The 15,943-nt window shown below is 45.8% G+C and overlaps 1 protein-coding gene across 3 annotated transcripts in view; it reads left to right on the top strand.

The window, feature by feature from the left end:
• The window catches only part of ATG7 (autophagy related 7), a 351,798-nt gene that overhangs the window by 70,780 nt on the left and 265,075 nt on the right, over positions 1–15,943 (top strand). For all 3 annotated transcript variants that reach the window (XM_033925732.1, XM_033925731.1, XM_033925733.1), the window contains exons 11-13: positions 1,686–1,776; positions 4,292–4,436; positions 13,334–13,492. In XM_033925732.1, the coding sequence (XP_033781623.1) occupies positions 1,686–1,776; positions 4,292–4,436; positions 13,334–13,492 (395 nt within the window). The remainder of the gene's footprint in view (positions 1–1,685; positions 1,777–4,291; positions 4,437–13,333; positions 13,493–15,943) is intronic.

The raw sequence follows: 15,943 nt of genomic DNA, 5'->3' as shown, positions 1-15,943 counted from the left end.
CGTTCCACAAGGTTCCGCATGAACGACTACTTTGGAAAATTGCGAGCCATGGAATCGAGGGTGAAATACTCATATGGATTAAAAACTGGCTGGAGCATAGGAAACGGAGAGTGGGGGGGTAAATGGACAATACTCGGACTGGAAGAGCGTCACCAGTGGGGAGCCGCAGGGCTCGGTGCTTGGACCTGTGCTTTTCAACATATTTATAAAGGATCTGGACTTTGGCACGACGAATGAGGTGATTAAATTTGCGGACGATACGAAGTTATTCAGAGTAGTGAAGACACAGGGGGATTGTGAAGATCTGCAACATGACATAATCAAGCTGGAGAAATGGGCATCGACATAGCAAATGAGGTTCAACGTGGATAAGTGTAAAGTGATGCATGTCGGTAACAAAAATCTCATGCACGAATACAGGATGTCCAGGGCGGTACTTGGAGAGACCTCCCAGGAAAGAGACTTGGGCGTTCTGATCGACAAGTTGATGAAGCCGTCTGCACAATGTGCGGCAGCGGCAAAAAGGGCGAACAGAATGCTTGGAATGATAAAGAAGGGTATCACGAACAGGTCGGAGAGAGTTGTCATGCCGCTGTACCGGGCCATGGTGCGCCCTCACCTGGAGTACTGTGTCCAGCACTGGTTGCCGTACATGAAGAAAAATACGGTACTACTCGAAAGGGTCCAGAGAAGAGCGACTAAAATGGTTAAGGGGCTGGAGGAGTTGCCGTACAGTGAAAGATTAGGGAAACTGGGCCTTTTCTCCCTCAGAGGAGATTGAGAGGGAACATGATTGAAACATTCAAGGTACTGAAGGGAATAGACTTAGTAGATAGGTTGTTCACCCTCTCCAAGGTAGAGAGAACGAGAGGGCACTCTCTAAAGTTGAAAGGGGATAGATTCCGTACGAACGTAAGGAAGTTCTTCTTCACCCAGAGAGTGGTAGAAAACTGGAACGCTCTTCCGTAGTCTGTCATAGGGGAAAACACCCTTCAGGGATTCAAGACAAAGTTAGACAAATTCCTGCTGAACTAGAACGGGCGCTGGTAGGGCTAGTCTCAGTTAGGGCACTGGTCTTTGACCTAAGGGCCACCACGTGAACTGACTGCTGGGCACGATGGACCACTGGTCTGACCCAGCAGCGGTAATTCTTAAGTAATGAACTGTTTAAAATGTTTTTTACTTAGAAGTCATCCAGGATTATGAACGCTCATGGACACCTTCAGTTTGCTCTTTGAATAAATCTTGTTCTTGTCTGTCTTTGTACCATATTTTTAAAGTCTCAAATGCCTAAGGCATATTTTTACCATGTGCTTTATTTAGAGCTAATAAAACGGTTAGACTATTCCACTTGCCTGCTTTGTGGGTGCAGTGGGTTCCGACTATCCCCCGCGTTGAACAAGCTCCTTCATTGTGCTCAGGAGGGATAATTTGTACAGTATTTAGAACCCCCAATTATTTTGAAAAGGTGGCGCTTATGGATTCAGCTGATTTTTATTTATTTATTTATTTTCGTTTTACAAATTTTTTCTCGAGTTTTTTCATTTTAGGGCAACAGTGTTTTAATTTTTATATATTAACCTTCATATTGAATTTATTGGTAATAAGATTGTTATATTTAGCTCACCAACTTCATTATTCACTTTATTGAGAGTTGCTTGCTCTTGTTTGTGTTTATCTTGTAGATTGCCCAAAAGCTGTTGGATGGGAGAAGAACCAAAAAGGAGGGATGGGCCCCAGAATGGTAAATCTCAGTGAATGTATGGACCCTAAAAGGTTTGTGATGTAAAACTAAATATTTCCAACATCTTTATTTCTGTATGAATTTGAGTGAAACCCATGTCAACTGGTCTAATTTCAAGGAGGGTCCCCACTCGACATCTTTCACGGATACAAAAAAGTGGCCAAATAAAAGGACCTAGTTGAGACCATGCCCCAAAACTTTGAATATCTTCATTAGAGGTACCTGAAAAAATGTCATCGATTTCTGAGATGGTCAAATGGGGAGCTCTGGACTAGAGAATGACACTGGGGCAAATTTTTCCCCATCCCCGCTGGAACTCATTTCCTTGCCCCATCCCCGCAAGTTCTTTTCCTGTCCTTGCCCCATTCCTGCTGGCTCCATCCTCATCTGCACAAGCCTCAAACACTTTAAAATCATAAGTGTTTGAGACTTGTGCAGTTAAGGTGGAGCTTCCAGGAATGGGACAGGAACAGTAATGGGATAAGGAAATTGAATCCCTGGACCACTTGACATGGAATGAGCCCCCTATTATAACATATGTCTGAGTGGTACAAGCCACCCTAAGTAGTACTAGCACAGGGGTCTGCAACCTTTAAGACATAAAGAGCCACTTGGACCCGTTTTCGAAAAGAAAAAAAAACTTGGAGCCGCAAAACCATTATAAAACAAATTTAACACTGCATATATTGTTTCTTATCTTAATGCTGTATACAGGATCACTAAATTGAAAATAAAATCATTTTTCCTACCTTTGCTATTTGGTGATTTCATGAGTCTCTGGTTGCACTTTCTTCTTCTGACTGTGCATTCAATCTTTCTTCCTTTCTTTCAGCCTCCTGTATGTTTCCTCTCCTCCAGACCTCATTCTCTCCCCCAACTTTTTCTTTCTGTCTCCCTGTTCCCCCTTCTTTCTGTCTCCGTGCCGTCCCCCAAGCCACTCGGTTTGCTGCCACGGCAATCGGGGAACAGCCCCCAAGCCACCGCCGTCCCAAGCTTTCCCTGCAGAAGTGTTGCGCTGACCAGCATTCCGCTCCCTGACGTCAATTCTGACGTAGGAGAGGAAGTTCCGGGCCAACAAGGCATTTCTCCTCATTCCATCCAGCCTGAGCCCCATCTCTCCTTGATCCAGCATTTCCCTTCTGTGTCTGTCAGAATTACCATTCCACCTATTTTCCAGCATCACCCTTCTTTGTGTCCATCTCACCTATATCCCTATCTCACCACTTTTTCAGAATCTTCATTTGTCTCTGTCCTTGTCTTTACCCCATGTTCACCATTTGCCCTTTCAATGTCTTTATCTCCCCCCACACACACACTTTTTCAGTATTACTTCTATGTCTCTATTTCACCTCCTCTTCATGTTCCCTCTGTATCTCTATCCTTATTCAGTAGGTCCTGCTTACTCTTTCTTTTCTTTGTGTCACTATCTCCATTTTCAGCTTTCCCCCCTTTTCCTTTGTTAATGCACCCTGTAGCCAGAATCTTTCCACCCTCCCTCCACTCCGGCCCAGCCCAGTATGAAATATTTCCTTTTGTTTCCCTCCCCTCTCTCTTTCTCTCTCTCTTCTGCTCCCTCACCCACGAGTCCTGCATCTGGCCCTCTCCCTTCTACCTGCACCTGGCAACACCCCCCTGCTCCGCGGCTCTCTTCAGCAACTCGTCAGCAGCAGTGATCAAGACAAGCTGCCGACATCGAGGCCTTCCCTCTACGAGTCCCGCCTTTGTGGAAAAAGGAAGTTGAAACAAGCGGGACTCGCAGAGGGTAGGCCCCGACGTCAGAAGCTTGTGTCGATCGCTGCTGCTGAGTTGCCGAAGAGAGCCGCAGAGCAGGGGATGTGGCCGGAAGCAGGTAGAAGGGAGAGGGAGATAGGAAGGCTGTAGATCTCCGGAGCATGACACCGACCCCGGCCAGGATGATTTCTTTTTCAGGCGTGCATCTTACAAGTCCGGCGTCGCGGCGGGAAATAGCCATGCTGAGCAGTGAGCTCAGCACTACACAGATGAAAGCCTTGCTTGCTGATTGGTCCGGCGGCACGGCGGGGCGGGGCCGCCGGACCAATCAGCAAGCAAGGCTTTCATCTGTGTATGTGCTGAGCTCACTGCTCAGCATGGCTATTTCCCACAGCGACGCCGGACTTGTAACCTGCATGCCTGCGTGACACACTACCGGAGCCGCAGCAAAGGTGGAAAAGAGCCGCATGCGGCTCTGGAGCCGCAGGTTGCCGACCCCCGTACTAGCAGAACAAATTTAATGAACAGTTATACTTATGACCTTGTCTTCATGTAATAAAATGATACATCTATTTGGGAAATAATTGTTAATTCTCTGTACCAAAAATAATTTCCAGTGTTAGTTCGCCAGGACTTGGGAAAATACTGTGAGCTCATGCATGTTCATTGTGCAAATCCTGAAAACCTTACTTGGTGAGGGCCGAGGTTGATCACCCCTGGTTTAGCTCATCTACTGAATCCCTTGCTATAAATGTCAGTGCATGCCACTGATGAAGCATCAATAATTTTGTTTTTGTCTTTTAATGTTCTCTGTAGACTAGCAGAGTCATCAGTGGACCTTAATCTTAAATTGATGCGTTGGCGACTGGTTCCTTCTCTGGACTTAGAAAAGGTTGTGTCAACAAAATGTCTTCTACTTGGAGCCGGTACACTGGGTTGCAATGTGGCCAGAACATTAATGGTAAGCATATATGTTACTGTACGAGAGCTGAATTACACAGATGCTCAACACATCCCGTTTCTTTTCTTCTTTACATTCTCCCTCTGGTCACATGTTTCCCAAAGTCTACTCCTGTGGCTTGAATTTTTTTTCCAGTATTTATTTCATGCCATTCATTGCAGCATTTTTTTTTTTTTTTTTCATCTTATATTCAGCTGAGAACTGTTGAATTCTGCAGTACCATGTGAACAACTAAAAAAGAATTGTACCAATTATGAACAGATGTAAAGAGCAATTAATGCATACGAGTGTCGATGAATTTACTGAACAAGAAGGTTGGCTGTTGTTGGCATGGTAGTGGAGACAAAGTTATGGTTGTTTTCATATCTTGTATGGAAATCTTACGACTTGTGAAAATAAACAAATTGAAAGAATTGGCAGGGTATTTACTTTGGCCCAGATTCTGTAACCAGCGCCATGTTTGGTGGCTGTGATCGCAAGTCAATTGTCCAATGGTGCCAGGTACAGAATTACATCTCCAGCAAAGGTTGGTTAATTAGGTACCATTGACTCGTGTTTGATTTCTAGCGATTTGATAAAATTTTGCTAGTCTAGTAAGGTCTTTCAGATTCATCTCCATAGTTGTTTTCAACATATTCAGCCATTTGATTGCAGGTCGTCCTCATCTCCTGATTCCTTTGATCTTTCCAAACATAATATCCTTCTCCAATGATCTTTCTCTTCTAATAGTATGACCAAAATAAGACAGTCATAACTTCATCATTTGGGCTTCGAGTAACATAGCAGGTTTGATCTCTTCCGGCAAAGGTAGGCACCAGAAATTTCACCCCTAATTTATACCCCAGTCTTCTCTCAGTCTCCAGCAGGTGTGGTGAGCTGTACCCATAACATAAGAACATAAGCCGTGCCTCTGCTGGGTCAGACCTGAGGTCCATCATGCCCAGCAGTCCGCTCACGCGGCGGCCCATCAGGTCCAGGACCTGTATACCAAACCTCTATCTTTACCCTTTTATCCCCTTTTCCTTCAGAAAATTGTCCAATCCCTTCTTGAACTCCAATACCGCATCCTGTCCTATCACTCCCTCTGGAATCGCGTTACAGGAGTCCACCACCCTTTGGGTGAAGAAGAACTTCTAGCATTGGTTCTGAATCTGTCCCCTTTTAATTTTTGGGAATGCCCTCTTGTTGTTGAAAGTTTGAAGAATCTTCATCTCCACTTTCTCTATTCCCTTCGTGATCTTATAAGTCTATCATATCCCCTCTAAGTCTCCGCTTCTCCAGCGATAAAAGCCCCAGTCTCTCTAATCTTTCAGCGTATGAAAGGTTTCCATACCTTTTATCAAACATGTCTCTCTCTTCTGAACCCTCTCGAGTATCGCCATATCCTTCTTTATCCCAGGACAAGCAGGCAGCATATTCTTGACTGATGGGTGACGGCACCGACGGAGCCCCGGTACGGACAATTTTAGAGTGATCTCACTCTAAGAACTTTAGAAAGTTCTAGCTCGGCCGCACCGCGCACGCGCGAGTGCCTTCCCGCCCGACAGAGGCGCGCGGTCCCTCAGTTTCTTAGTTTCCGCGGAGCTAAGAAGACGCGTTTTTTTCAACGGCTGTTGAAACTTTTTTTCTATTGCCTTCCCGCTCGCGTAAACTTTTTGGCTAATTGGCCTTATTTCGTTTCTTTTTTTTTTTCTTTTTTGTAAAAAAAAAAAAATATATTTTTTCTTTTCTTAATTTGATTTTCCCCGGCGGGGCCTTCTGCCACCATCGAAGCCTCGGCCTTCGATTTGGCGGAAGCCGTTTTTCCTTTCATGCCCCCTCAACCGGGTTTTAAAAAGTGCCAGCGGTGTGCTAGGCCTATATCTCTCACGGACCCACACAACTGGTGTTTACAGTGTTTGGGTCCTGAGCATCAGGCCTCTACTTGCACCCGCTGTGCTACTCTAAAAAAACGGACATTAAAAAATCGCCAAATACAGCAGCGATTACTGTTCGGTGCCGAGATGTCCGACCCCGTTCCTTCGACTCCGGCTTCGGCACCGATTCAGTCGGCACCCTCGTCTTCGACGCCGCGTGATTCCACACCGGCGTCTCAACAGTCAGGTAAGCCGGCTAAGAAGCCTTCCCCGCTGGAACGTCTTCCGGCCTCAAGTGCAGTGAGTCCAATCCTGCCGCCTGTAAGACGCCAGCGGAAGCGCTCCGCCCCTATAGAGGTGAGTCCCTCGACATCGGGCTCCTCATCTCCGGGGCGTCGAGCGGCACTGCAGGTACCGCAGAAGAAAAAAGCGGTACCGGTGCCATCCCTCGATGACCGCATTACGGCCATCCTTCAGGTGCAGCTTAAGGAGCAATTAGAACGGCTCCTTCCTGCTATCATGACACCGAACCTTCCGGTGCCGGCCCGCACCGAGCTATCGGTACCGGTTGTGGAACCCGTGTTACCCGCTTCCACTGTTTCGGTACCGCTTCACCTAACCTCATCGGTATCGATGCCAGTCCTTGCACCGGAGCCGAGAGCTCACCATCAATCGGTACAGACTTCGGCACCGGTGCGACCGATAACATCTCCTGACTCGGTATCGATGAGGTCGGGTAAGTCGGTGCGCAAAACCCGACACATACAAACGTCGACACCTGAGTCTCGGGACCATTCTTCCCATGTCAGAGACCCTGATCTGTGGGGAGACTCAGAGGAACCCTTTCTTTCTGAAGGCGAATGTTCCTCAGAGGAGGAGGATTCGGCTGTCCCTGACCCATCCTCCAAACAGGTCACTTCCTCTTTCTCCTGTTTTTTGAAAGAGATGTGTGAATCCTTGTCCATTCCTTTGGAGGCTGAATCCAAAAAGTCTAAAGCTTTTTTGGATGCCCTTGATTTTGATCAGCCTCCAAAGGAATTTTTGAAACTTCCCCTTCATGACATCTTGAGGGAAACTTTCTATAAGAATTTAGAGACTCCTTTAACTGTCCCAGGGGCCCCACGTAAACTGGATTCTCTATATAAAGTAATTCCCATTCCTGGGTTCGACAAACCTCAACTTCCACACGAATCATTATTTGTCGAATCCACCCTTAAAAAGACTTCAGGAGCCAGTGTATATGCATCTGTCCCTCCTGGCAGAGAAGGAAGGGCCATGGATAAATTTGGTAAGAGGCTCTACCAAAATGCTATGTTAGCAAATAGGGCTAGTAATTATGCTTTTCATTTTTCTTTTTATTTAAAGCATCTCCTTACCACCATGGCTTCTTTCGAAAAATATCTTCCTTCACGAAAGCATCACTCTTTTCACACCTGCTTGTCGTCTCTTTTCCAATTACATAAGTTTATGGTTAGATCCATATATGACACCTTTGAACTTACATCCAGAGCGACAGCAATGTCGGTGGCTATGCGCCGTTTGGCCTGGCTTCGGGTATCCGAGCTTGATGTTAACCATCAAGATCGGTTAGCCAACGCCCCGTGCCTAGGGGATGAGCTCTTTGGGGATTCCATGGACTCAACCACACAAAAGCTCTCTGCTCATGAGACGCGCTGGGATACCCTGCTTAAAAATAAAAAGAAGCCTCCTCCGCCAAAACCATATAGACAGCAGTCGGCCTATCAACGCCGCTTCACAGCTCGTCCATTAACTACCACTGCTCAGCAACCCAGGCGTCAGAGGCAACAACAACGTCAGCCTCCCAGACAGCAGCAGCAGCAACAATCTGTGAAACAACCTCCTCAGCAGAAGTCACAGCCCTTTTGACTTCATTCTCCACAGTATAGCCAGTATCCCTATTCCTGCTCTCCTGCCTCAGCCTATAGGAGGTCGACTTTCTCTGTTCCTCAGCCGGTGGGAAGTAATCACGTCGGACCAATGGGTCCTCAACATCATCCGCCACGGCTACTCTCTCAACTTTCAGACTCTTCCACCTCAAAGCCTGCCAAAAGAGTCTGCTTTGAACAGTCCTCAATCTGCCCTCCTTATTCAGGAGGTCCAATCCCTCCTCCTTCTGAACGCTATAGAAGAAGTTCCTCTAGATCAAAAGGGGCAGGGATTCTACTCCCGTTATTTTCTAGTCCCCCAAAAAACAGGAGATCTCAGACCCATCCTAGATCTTCGCGATCTCAACAAACATCTGGTAAAAGAAAAATTCAAGATGCTTTCTTTAGCCATCCTTTATCCCCTTCTAAATCAAAACGACTGGCTATGCTCCCTCGATCTCAAAGAGGCTTACACTCACATACCGATCAATGTAACCTCAAGACCATATCTCCGATTCATGATCAATCATTGTCATTACCAATACAAGGTACTGCCCTTCGGTCTAGCCTCATCTCCAAGGGTATTCACCAAATGTCTCATTGTGGTAGCGGCATTTCTACGCTCTCACCACCTTCATGTATTTCCTTACCTGGACGACTGGTTGATCAAAGCCACATCCGCTCAAGCAGTTCTCCTGGCCACCAACCAAACCATCCAGTTTCTACAACTTCTGGGGTTCGAGATCAATCTACCCAAATCTCATATCATCCCCACTCAGAGACTTCAATTCATTGGAGCGATCCTAGATACACTCCTAATGAGAGCTTTCCTACCATCCAATCGTCTTCAGACCCTTCAGTCTCTATGTCAGCAGGTGCTTTCACTACCTTCCATCTCAGCCAGACAAATGATGGTACTCTTGGGGCACATGGCATCCACAGTTCATGTCACACCTCACGCACGTCTTCACCTGCGCACTCCTCAATGGACCCTTGCTACTCAGTGGTCCCAAGCGTCGGATCCTTGCTCACGACACATATCTGTGACATCATCTCTTCGTCAGTCTCTTCAATGGTGGTTGGTATCCTCAAATCTATCCAGAGGTCTTCTGTTCCATCAGCCTCCTCATCAACTAGTCATCACCACCGACGCCTCTCTGTATGCATGGGGAGCTCACTTGAACGAGTTCCAGACTCAAGGTCTTTGGACAGCCCAGGAAAAGAAGCATCAAATCAATTTCCTGGAACTCAGAGCGATGTTTTACGCCCTCAAGGCCTTCCAACATCTTCTCTTTCCTCAGGTCCTTCTGTTGTGCACAGACAATCAGGTTGCGATGTACTACATCAACAAACAGGGTGGGACAGGCTCTCGCCTTTTATGCCAGGAAGCCCAGAAGATCTGGACTTGGGCCATAGATCACCATCTCTTCCTGAAAGCTATATACATTCAGGGGGCACAGAATTCTTTAGCGGACAAACTCAGCAGAATTCTCCAACCTCACGAGTGGACACTCGATCCTGTAACTCTGCAGTCTATCTTCACTCAATGGGGCACTCCTCAGATAGACCTCTTTGCAGCTCCTCACAATCATCAGCTGCCCCTATTCTGCTCCAGACTTTACTCTCCGCACCGTCTAGCAGCAGATGCTTTTCTCCTCGACTGGTCGAATCTGTTCCTGTACGCCTTCCCTCCTCTGCCTCTCATGTTGAGAACCTTGTTCAAGCTCAAGAGGGAACGAGCCACCATGATTCTGATTGCTCCGAGGTGGCCCAGGCAACATTGGTTCTCCCTTCTACTTCAACTCAGTTCCAGGGAACCTTTTCTTCTTCCTCTGTTTCCATCTCTGCTTACGCAACAGCAGGAAACCCTTCTACATCCCAACCTCCAGTCTCTACACCTGACAGCTTGGTATCTCTCGGGCTGACTTCGACTGATACTCTTTTGTCTCAGCCCGTTCGTTCCATTCTGGATGCCTCCAGGAAACCAGCCACTCTGCAATGTTACCATCAAAAGTGGACGAGATTTTCTTCCTGGTGTCTTCTTCATCATCTTGATCCCACTTCCCTGGCAGTGGAGACGTTGTTGGATTATTTACTTTCTTTGTCTGACTCTGGCCTTAAGTCCTCTTCCATCAGAGTCCACCTCAGTGCCATTGCAGCTTTTCATGAGCCAGTCCATGGAAAACTTCTTTCAGCTCATCCCCTGGTGTCCAGGTTCATGCGTGGGCTTTTCAATGTGAAACCACCTCTTAAAGCCCCTCCGGTTATCTGGGATCTCAATGTGGTTCTTTCCGCTTTAATGAAGCCTCCATTTGAACCTTTAGCTACCTCTCCTTTCAAGTTTCTCACTTGGAAGGTACTTTTCCTTATTGCTCTTACCTCTGCCAGGAGAGTCAGTGAGCTTCATGCACTGGTTGCAGATCCACCTTTTACGGTTTTTCACCATGACAAGGTGGTTCTGCGTACACATCCAAAGTTTCTCCCCAAGGTTGTTTCTGAATTTCATCTCAACCAATCCATTGTTCTACCTGTTTTCTTTCCAAAACCTCATTCTCATTCTGGGGAACAAGCTCTGCATACTTTGGATTGTAAAAGGGCTCTTGCTTACTATCTGGAGCGTACGAAACCCCACAGATCAGTTCCCCAACTTTTTCTGTCCTTTGATCCGAATAATTTGGGACGCCCCGTTTCTAAACGCACGTTGTCTAATTGGCTAGCAGCGTGCATTTCATTCTGTTATGCTCAGACCGGACTGACACTGGAAGGTTCTGTCACAGCCCATAAAGTCAGAGCAATGGCAGCATCTGTAGCTTTCCTCCGTTCCACTCCTATTGAGGAAATCTGCAAGGCTGCTACTTGGTCCTCAGTTCACACTTTTACATCTCATTATTGTCTGGATGCATTCTCCAGAAGGGATGGTCACTTCGGCCAATCTGTTTTACAAAATTTGTTTTCCTAATGGCCAACCTTCCCTCCATCCCTCTTTTTTTGTTAGCTTAGAGGTCACCCATCAGTCAAGAATATGCTGCCTGCTTGTCCTGGGATAAAGCACAGTTACTTACCGTAACAGGTGTTATCCAGGGACAGCAGGCAGATATTCTTGCATCCCACCCACCTCCCCGGGTTGGCTTCTTAGCTGGCTTATACTAACTGAGGGACCGCGCGCCTCTGTCGGGCGGGAAGGCACTCGCGCGTGCGCGGTGCGGCCGAGCTAGAACTTTCTAAAGTTCTTAGAGTGAGATCACTCTAAAATTGTCCGTACCGGGGCTCCGTCGGTGCCGTCACCCATCAGTCAAGAATATCTGCCTGCTGTCCCTGGATAACACCTGTTACGGTAAGTAACTGTGCTTTAGGTACGGCGACCAATATTGGACGCAGTACTCCAGATGCAGGTGCACCATCGCCAGATACAACGGCAGGATAACTTCTTTCGTTCTGCTTGTAATATCCTTCTTGATTATTCCTAGCATTCTATTCGCTTTCTTAGCAGCTGCTGCGCATTGTGCCAACGGCTTCATTGTCATGTCCACTATTACCCCCATGTCCCTTTCTTGGGAACTCTCACTCAGTAATAGCCCTCCCATCGTGTAGCTGTACCTCGGGTTTCTTTTTTTTTTTTTTTTTAAATCTTTATTCATTTTATTTATTTCAACAAGTGTACAATATTATTACAAATGATTCACATAACTCACTTGACATTCTTAAACAACGTTATTATACATATTTTAATTCCCCCCCCACCCACCTCCCATCCCTCCCCATATCCACAAAATAATCTATCCAAACATATACATACCTAGACATCTCTCTTCTATATTACAATTAATCTTACATTAACCTATCCCTCCCCCCACCCTTTCTTCCTCAAACTCTTTGTTCATTGTATTATATAAATTAAATGCACAACAAATATAACTCATCATATTACATATATCCCCTAAAATCCCATAGCAATATATTTCCAATATATTTACCCCCTTTCCTTTTCTGTTCATACATATATACCATATTTCTTATATGCATTAATCAGTTAAAAATACCTTGAGTTTCTGTTTCCTACGTGTAAGACTTTACATTTCTCTACATTGAACTTCATCTGCCATTTCGTCGCCCATTCCCCTAGTTTGTTCAGGTCCCTTTATAAATCTTCGCAGTCCTCTTTAGTCCTAGCCCCATTAAATAGCTTGGTGTCATCTGTGAATTTTATTACTTCGCTCTTCGTCCCCCATTTCTAGATCATTTATAAATACATTGAATAGCAGCAGTCCAAGCACCGACCCCTGTGGAACACCACTCGTGGCCCTTCACTCCTACCCTCTGCTTCCTGCCCGCCAACCAATTTCTGATCCATCTGTGTACGTCTCCTTCCACTCCATGGTACTTCAGTTTCCGAAGTAGGCGTTCATAGGGTACCTTGTCAAAGGCTTTTTGGAAGTCTAAATATACGATGTCTATGGGGTCCCCTTTGTCCATCCGTTTGTTAATTTTTTCAAAGAAGTGAAATAAATTCGTCAGACACGATCTTCCCTTGCAGAAGCCATGTTGGCTGTTATCATAAGTTTATTCCTTTCTAGATGCTCCTCGATGCTTTCTTTTATCTGCGCTTCTGCCATTTTTCTCAGAACCGAAGTCAGACTTACTGGTCTGTAGTTACCTGGGTCACCTCTTGATCCCTTTTTAAAGATGGGCGTAACATTGGCTATCTTCCAATCCTCTGGGATCACACCTGTTTTTAGGGATAGATTACAGACTTGCTGTAGTAGTGCCACTATCTCCTCCTTCAGTTCTTTCAGTACCCTAAGGTGGATTCCGTGCACAAAAGAGTGAGCTGTGTTCACAGGTTTTTAAATGAAATTTTGTAGCCCTCCACTACTTTTAAAAAATAAAATTCGTATTTGGATTTCATTTTGGACTAGTTTTTCTTTTGGCTAACTCACTTTCTTTGCCTAGATAAATTCAGTATCGACAAAATTGAATCATACTAATGGAAGTAGAGCATTTCCTGTAGTGGTTTGTTGGTTTTTTTGGGGGGAGGGGGGCTGATTTTATTATCAAATTTTCATATAACCTGAATGCTTCCTTTTTTTGGAAGACTGACTAGTTAGACTCCACATAGAAAAAAATAGCGTTCTTTATTTTTGTTTTATTTCTTTAGGGCTGGGGAGTCAGGCATATCACATTTGTGGACAATGCAAAAATCTCCTATTCTAACCCTGTCCGCCAGCCTTTGTATGAGTTTGAAGACTGTCTCGGTGGAGGAAAATCTAAGGCCCTTGCAGCAGCAGACAGGCTACAAAAAATATTCCCTGGTGTGGTAAGTTAAACATGATAAAAATGCATGTATAAACACCTTAATAATGTGCTTCAAAAACAGGACGAGGTTTAAAATTAGAGAAGCTTGTTACGCCACATGGGATCCTTCTCTTCCAGTGTGTTAAGTTAGAACAACAGAAGCGGTGAAAACTTGATGTCCTTCATAATCTGTAGCAAATTGTGAGGGTAAAAGTGTAACAATAGATATCCTCGCTTCCTTAAAACTCGTCTGCTGTGCTAAAAGTGGTGAACTCATCAGGCTCATGTTGAGAATGGAAAGTTCATATTTTTAGAAACTGTACTAGAAAACTCATCAGGAAGGGCACAACACAGTTAAGAACATAAGAAATGCCTCCGCTGGGTCAGACCTGAGGTCCATCGCGCCCAGCAGTCCGCTCACGCGGCGGCCCATCAGGTCCAGGACCTGTGCAGTAATCTTTTATCTATACCCCTCTATCCCCTTTTCCAGCAGGAAATTGTCCAATCCTTTCTTAAACCCCAGTACCGTTCGCTGCCCTATAACGTCCTCTGGAAGCGCATTCCAGGTGTCCACCACACATTGGGTAAAGAAGAACTTCCTAGCATTCGTTTTGAATCTGTCCCCTTTCAACTTTTCTGAATGCCCTCTTGTTTTTTTATGTTCTGAAAGTTTGAAGAATCTGTCCCTCTCTACTCTCTCTATGCCCTTCATGATCTTGTAAGTCTCTATCATATCCCCTCTAAGTCTTCTCTTCTCCAGGGAAAAGAGACCCAGTTTCTCCAATCTCTCAGCGTATGAAAGGCTTTCCATCCCCTTAATCAGTCGTGTCGCTCTCCTCTGAACTCTCTCGAGTAACACCATATCCTTCTTAAGGTATGGTGACCAATACTGGACGCAGTACTCAAGATGCGGACGCACCATTGCCCGGTACAGCGGCAGGATAACTTCTTTCGTTCTTGTTGTAATACCTTTCTTGATTATCCCCAGCATTTTATTCGCTCTCTTGGCGGCCGCTGCGCACTGTGCCGTCGGCTTCATTGTCATGTCCACCATTACCCCCAAGTCCCTTTCTTGGGTACTCTCATTCAATAACATCCCTCCCATCGTATAGCTGTGCCTCGGGTTTCTGATTCCCACATGCAATACTTTACATTTCTCAACATTGAACTTTATCTGCCATCTCTCTGCCCATTCCCCCAATTTGTCCAAGTCCCTTTGCAATTTTTCACAGTCCTCCTTTGTCCGAGCTCCACTACATAAGAACATAAGAACATAAGCAATGCCTCCACTGGGTCAGACCTGAGGTCCATCGTGCCCAGCAGTCCGCTCACGCGGCGGCCCAACAGGTCCAGGACCTGCGCAGTAATCCTCTATCTATACCCCTCTATCTCCTTTTCCCTCAGTATCCCACGATCCAAACATAGTTTGGTGTCGTCCGCAAATTTTATTATCTCACTCTTTGTTCCTGTTCTAGATCATTTATGAATATATTAAATAGCAGCGGCCCGAGCACTGAGCCCTGCGGAACACCACTCGTGACCTTCCTCCAGTCTGAGTAGTGTCCTTTCACCCCTACCCTCTGTTTTCTACCCGCTAACCAGTTTCTGATCCATCTATGCACGTCTCCGACCACCCCATGGTTCTTCAGTTTCCGGAGTAGACGTTCATGAGGCACCTTGTCAAAGGCTTTCTGGAAATCTAGGTATATGATGTCTATGGGGTCTCCTTTGTCCATCTGTTTGTTAATTCCCTCGAAGAAGTGCAATAAGTTGGTCAGACACGATCTCCCCCTGCAGAAACCATGTTGGCTGGTTATCAGAAGTTCGTGTTTTTCAAAATGTTCATCAATTTTTTCTTTTATTAGTGCTTCCGCCATTTTCCCCGGAACAGAGGTCAGACTCACCGGTCTGTAGTTTCCCGGGTCTCCTCTTGATCCCTTTTTAAAGATGGTCGTAATGTTGGCTATCTTCCAATCCTCCGGAATCACACCTGTTTTCAGAGATAGGTTGCAAATTTGCTGTAGTACTTCCGCTATTTCCTCCTTTAGTTCCTTCAGCACCCTTGGATGGATTCCATCCGGACCCGGGGGTTTGTCAGTTTTTAGTTTTTCTATCTGTCTGCGCACATCATCAAGGCGCACTTCTATGGATGTTAACTTTTGTGCTTGATTTCCATTGAAGAATTGCTCAGGTTCTGGTATGTTGGTTGTGTCTTCGTTTGTGAATTCAGATGAAAAGAACATGTTAAGTCTTTCTGCGACCTCTTTCTCTTCCTTCACCGCTCCCTTCCTGTCTCCGTCATCCAGTGGTCCCACCTCCTCCCTAGCCGGCTGTTTCCCTTTAACATATCTAAAGAACGGTTTGAAATTTCGTGCTTCCCTGGCTAGTCTCTCTTCATACTCTCTTTTAGCTTTTCGAACCACACGGTGACATTCTTTTTGATACTTCCTGTGCTCTCTCCAGTTTACCTCAG

Source organism: Geotrypetes seraphini, chromosome 17 (assembly GCF_902459505.1).
Source record: "Geotrypetes seraphini chromosome 17, aGeoSer1.1, whole genome shotgun sequence".
Taxonomy (NCBI): Eukaryota; Metazoa; Chordata; class Amphibia; order Gymnophiona; family Dermophiidae; genus Geotrypetes; species Geotrypetes seraphini.
The sequence above is the reverse complement of the archived record's forward strand: the minus strand, read 5'-3'. Positions and strand labels throughout refer to the sequence as shown.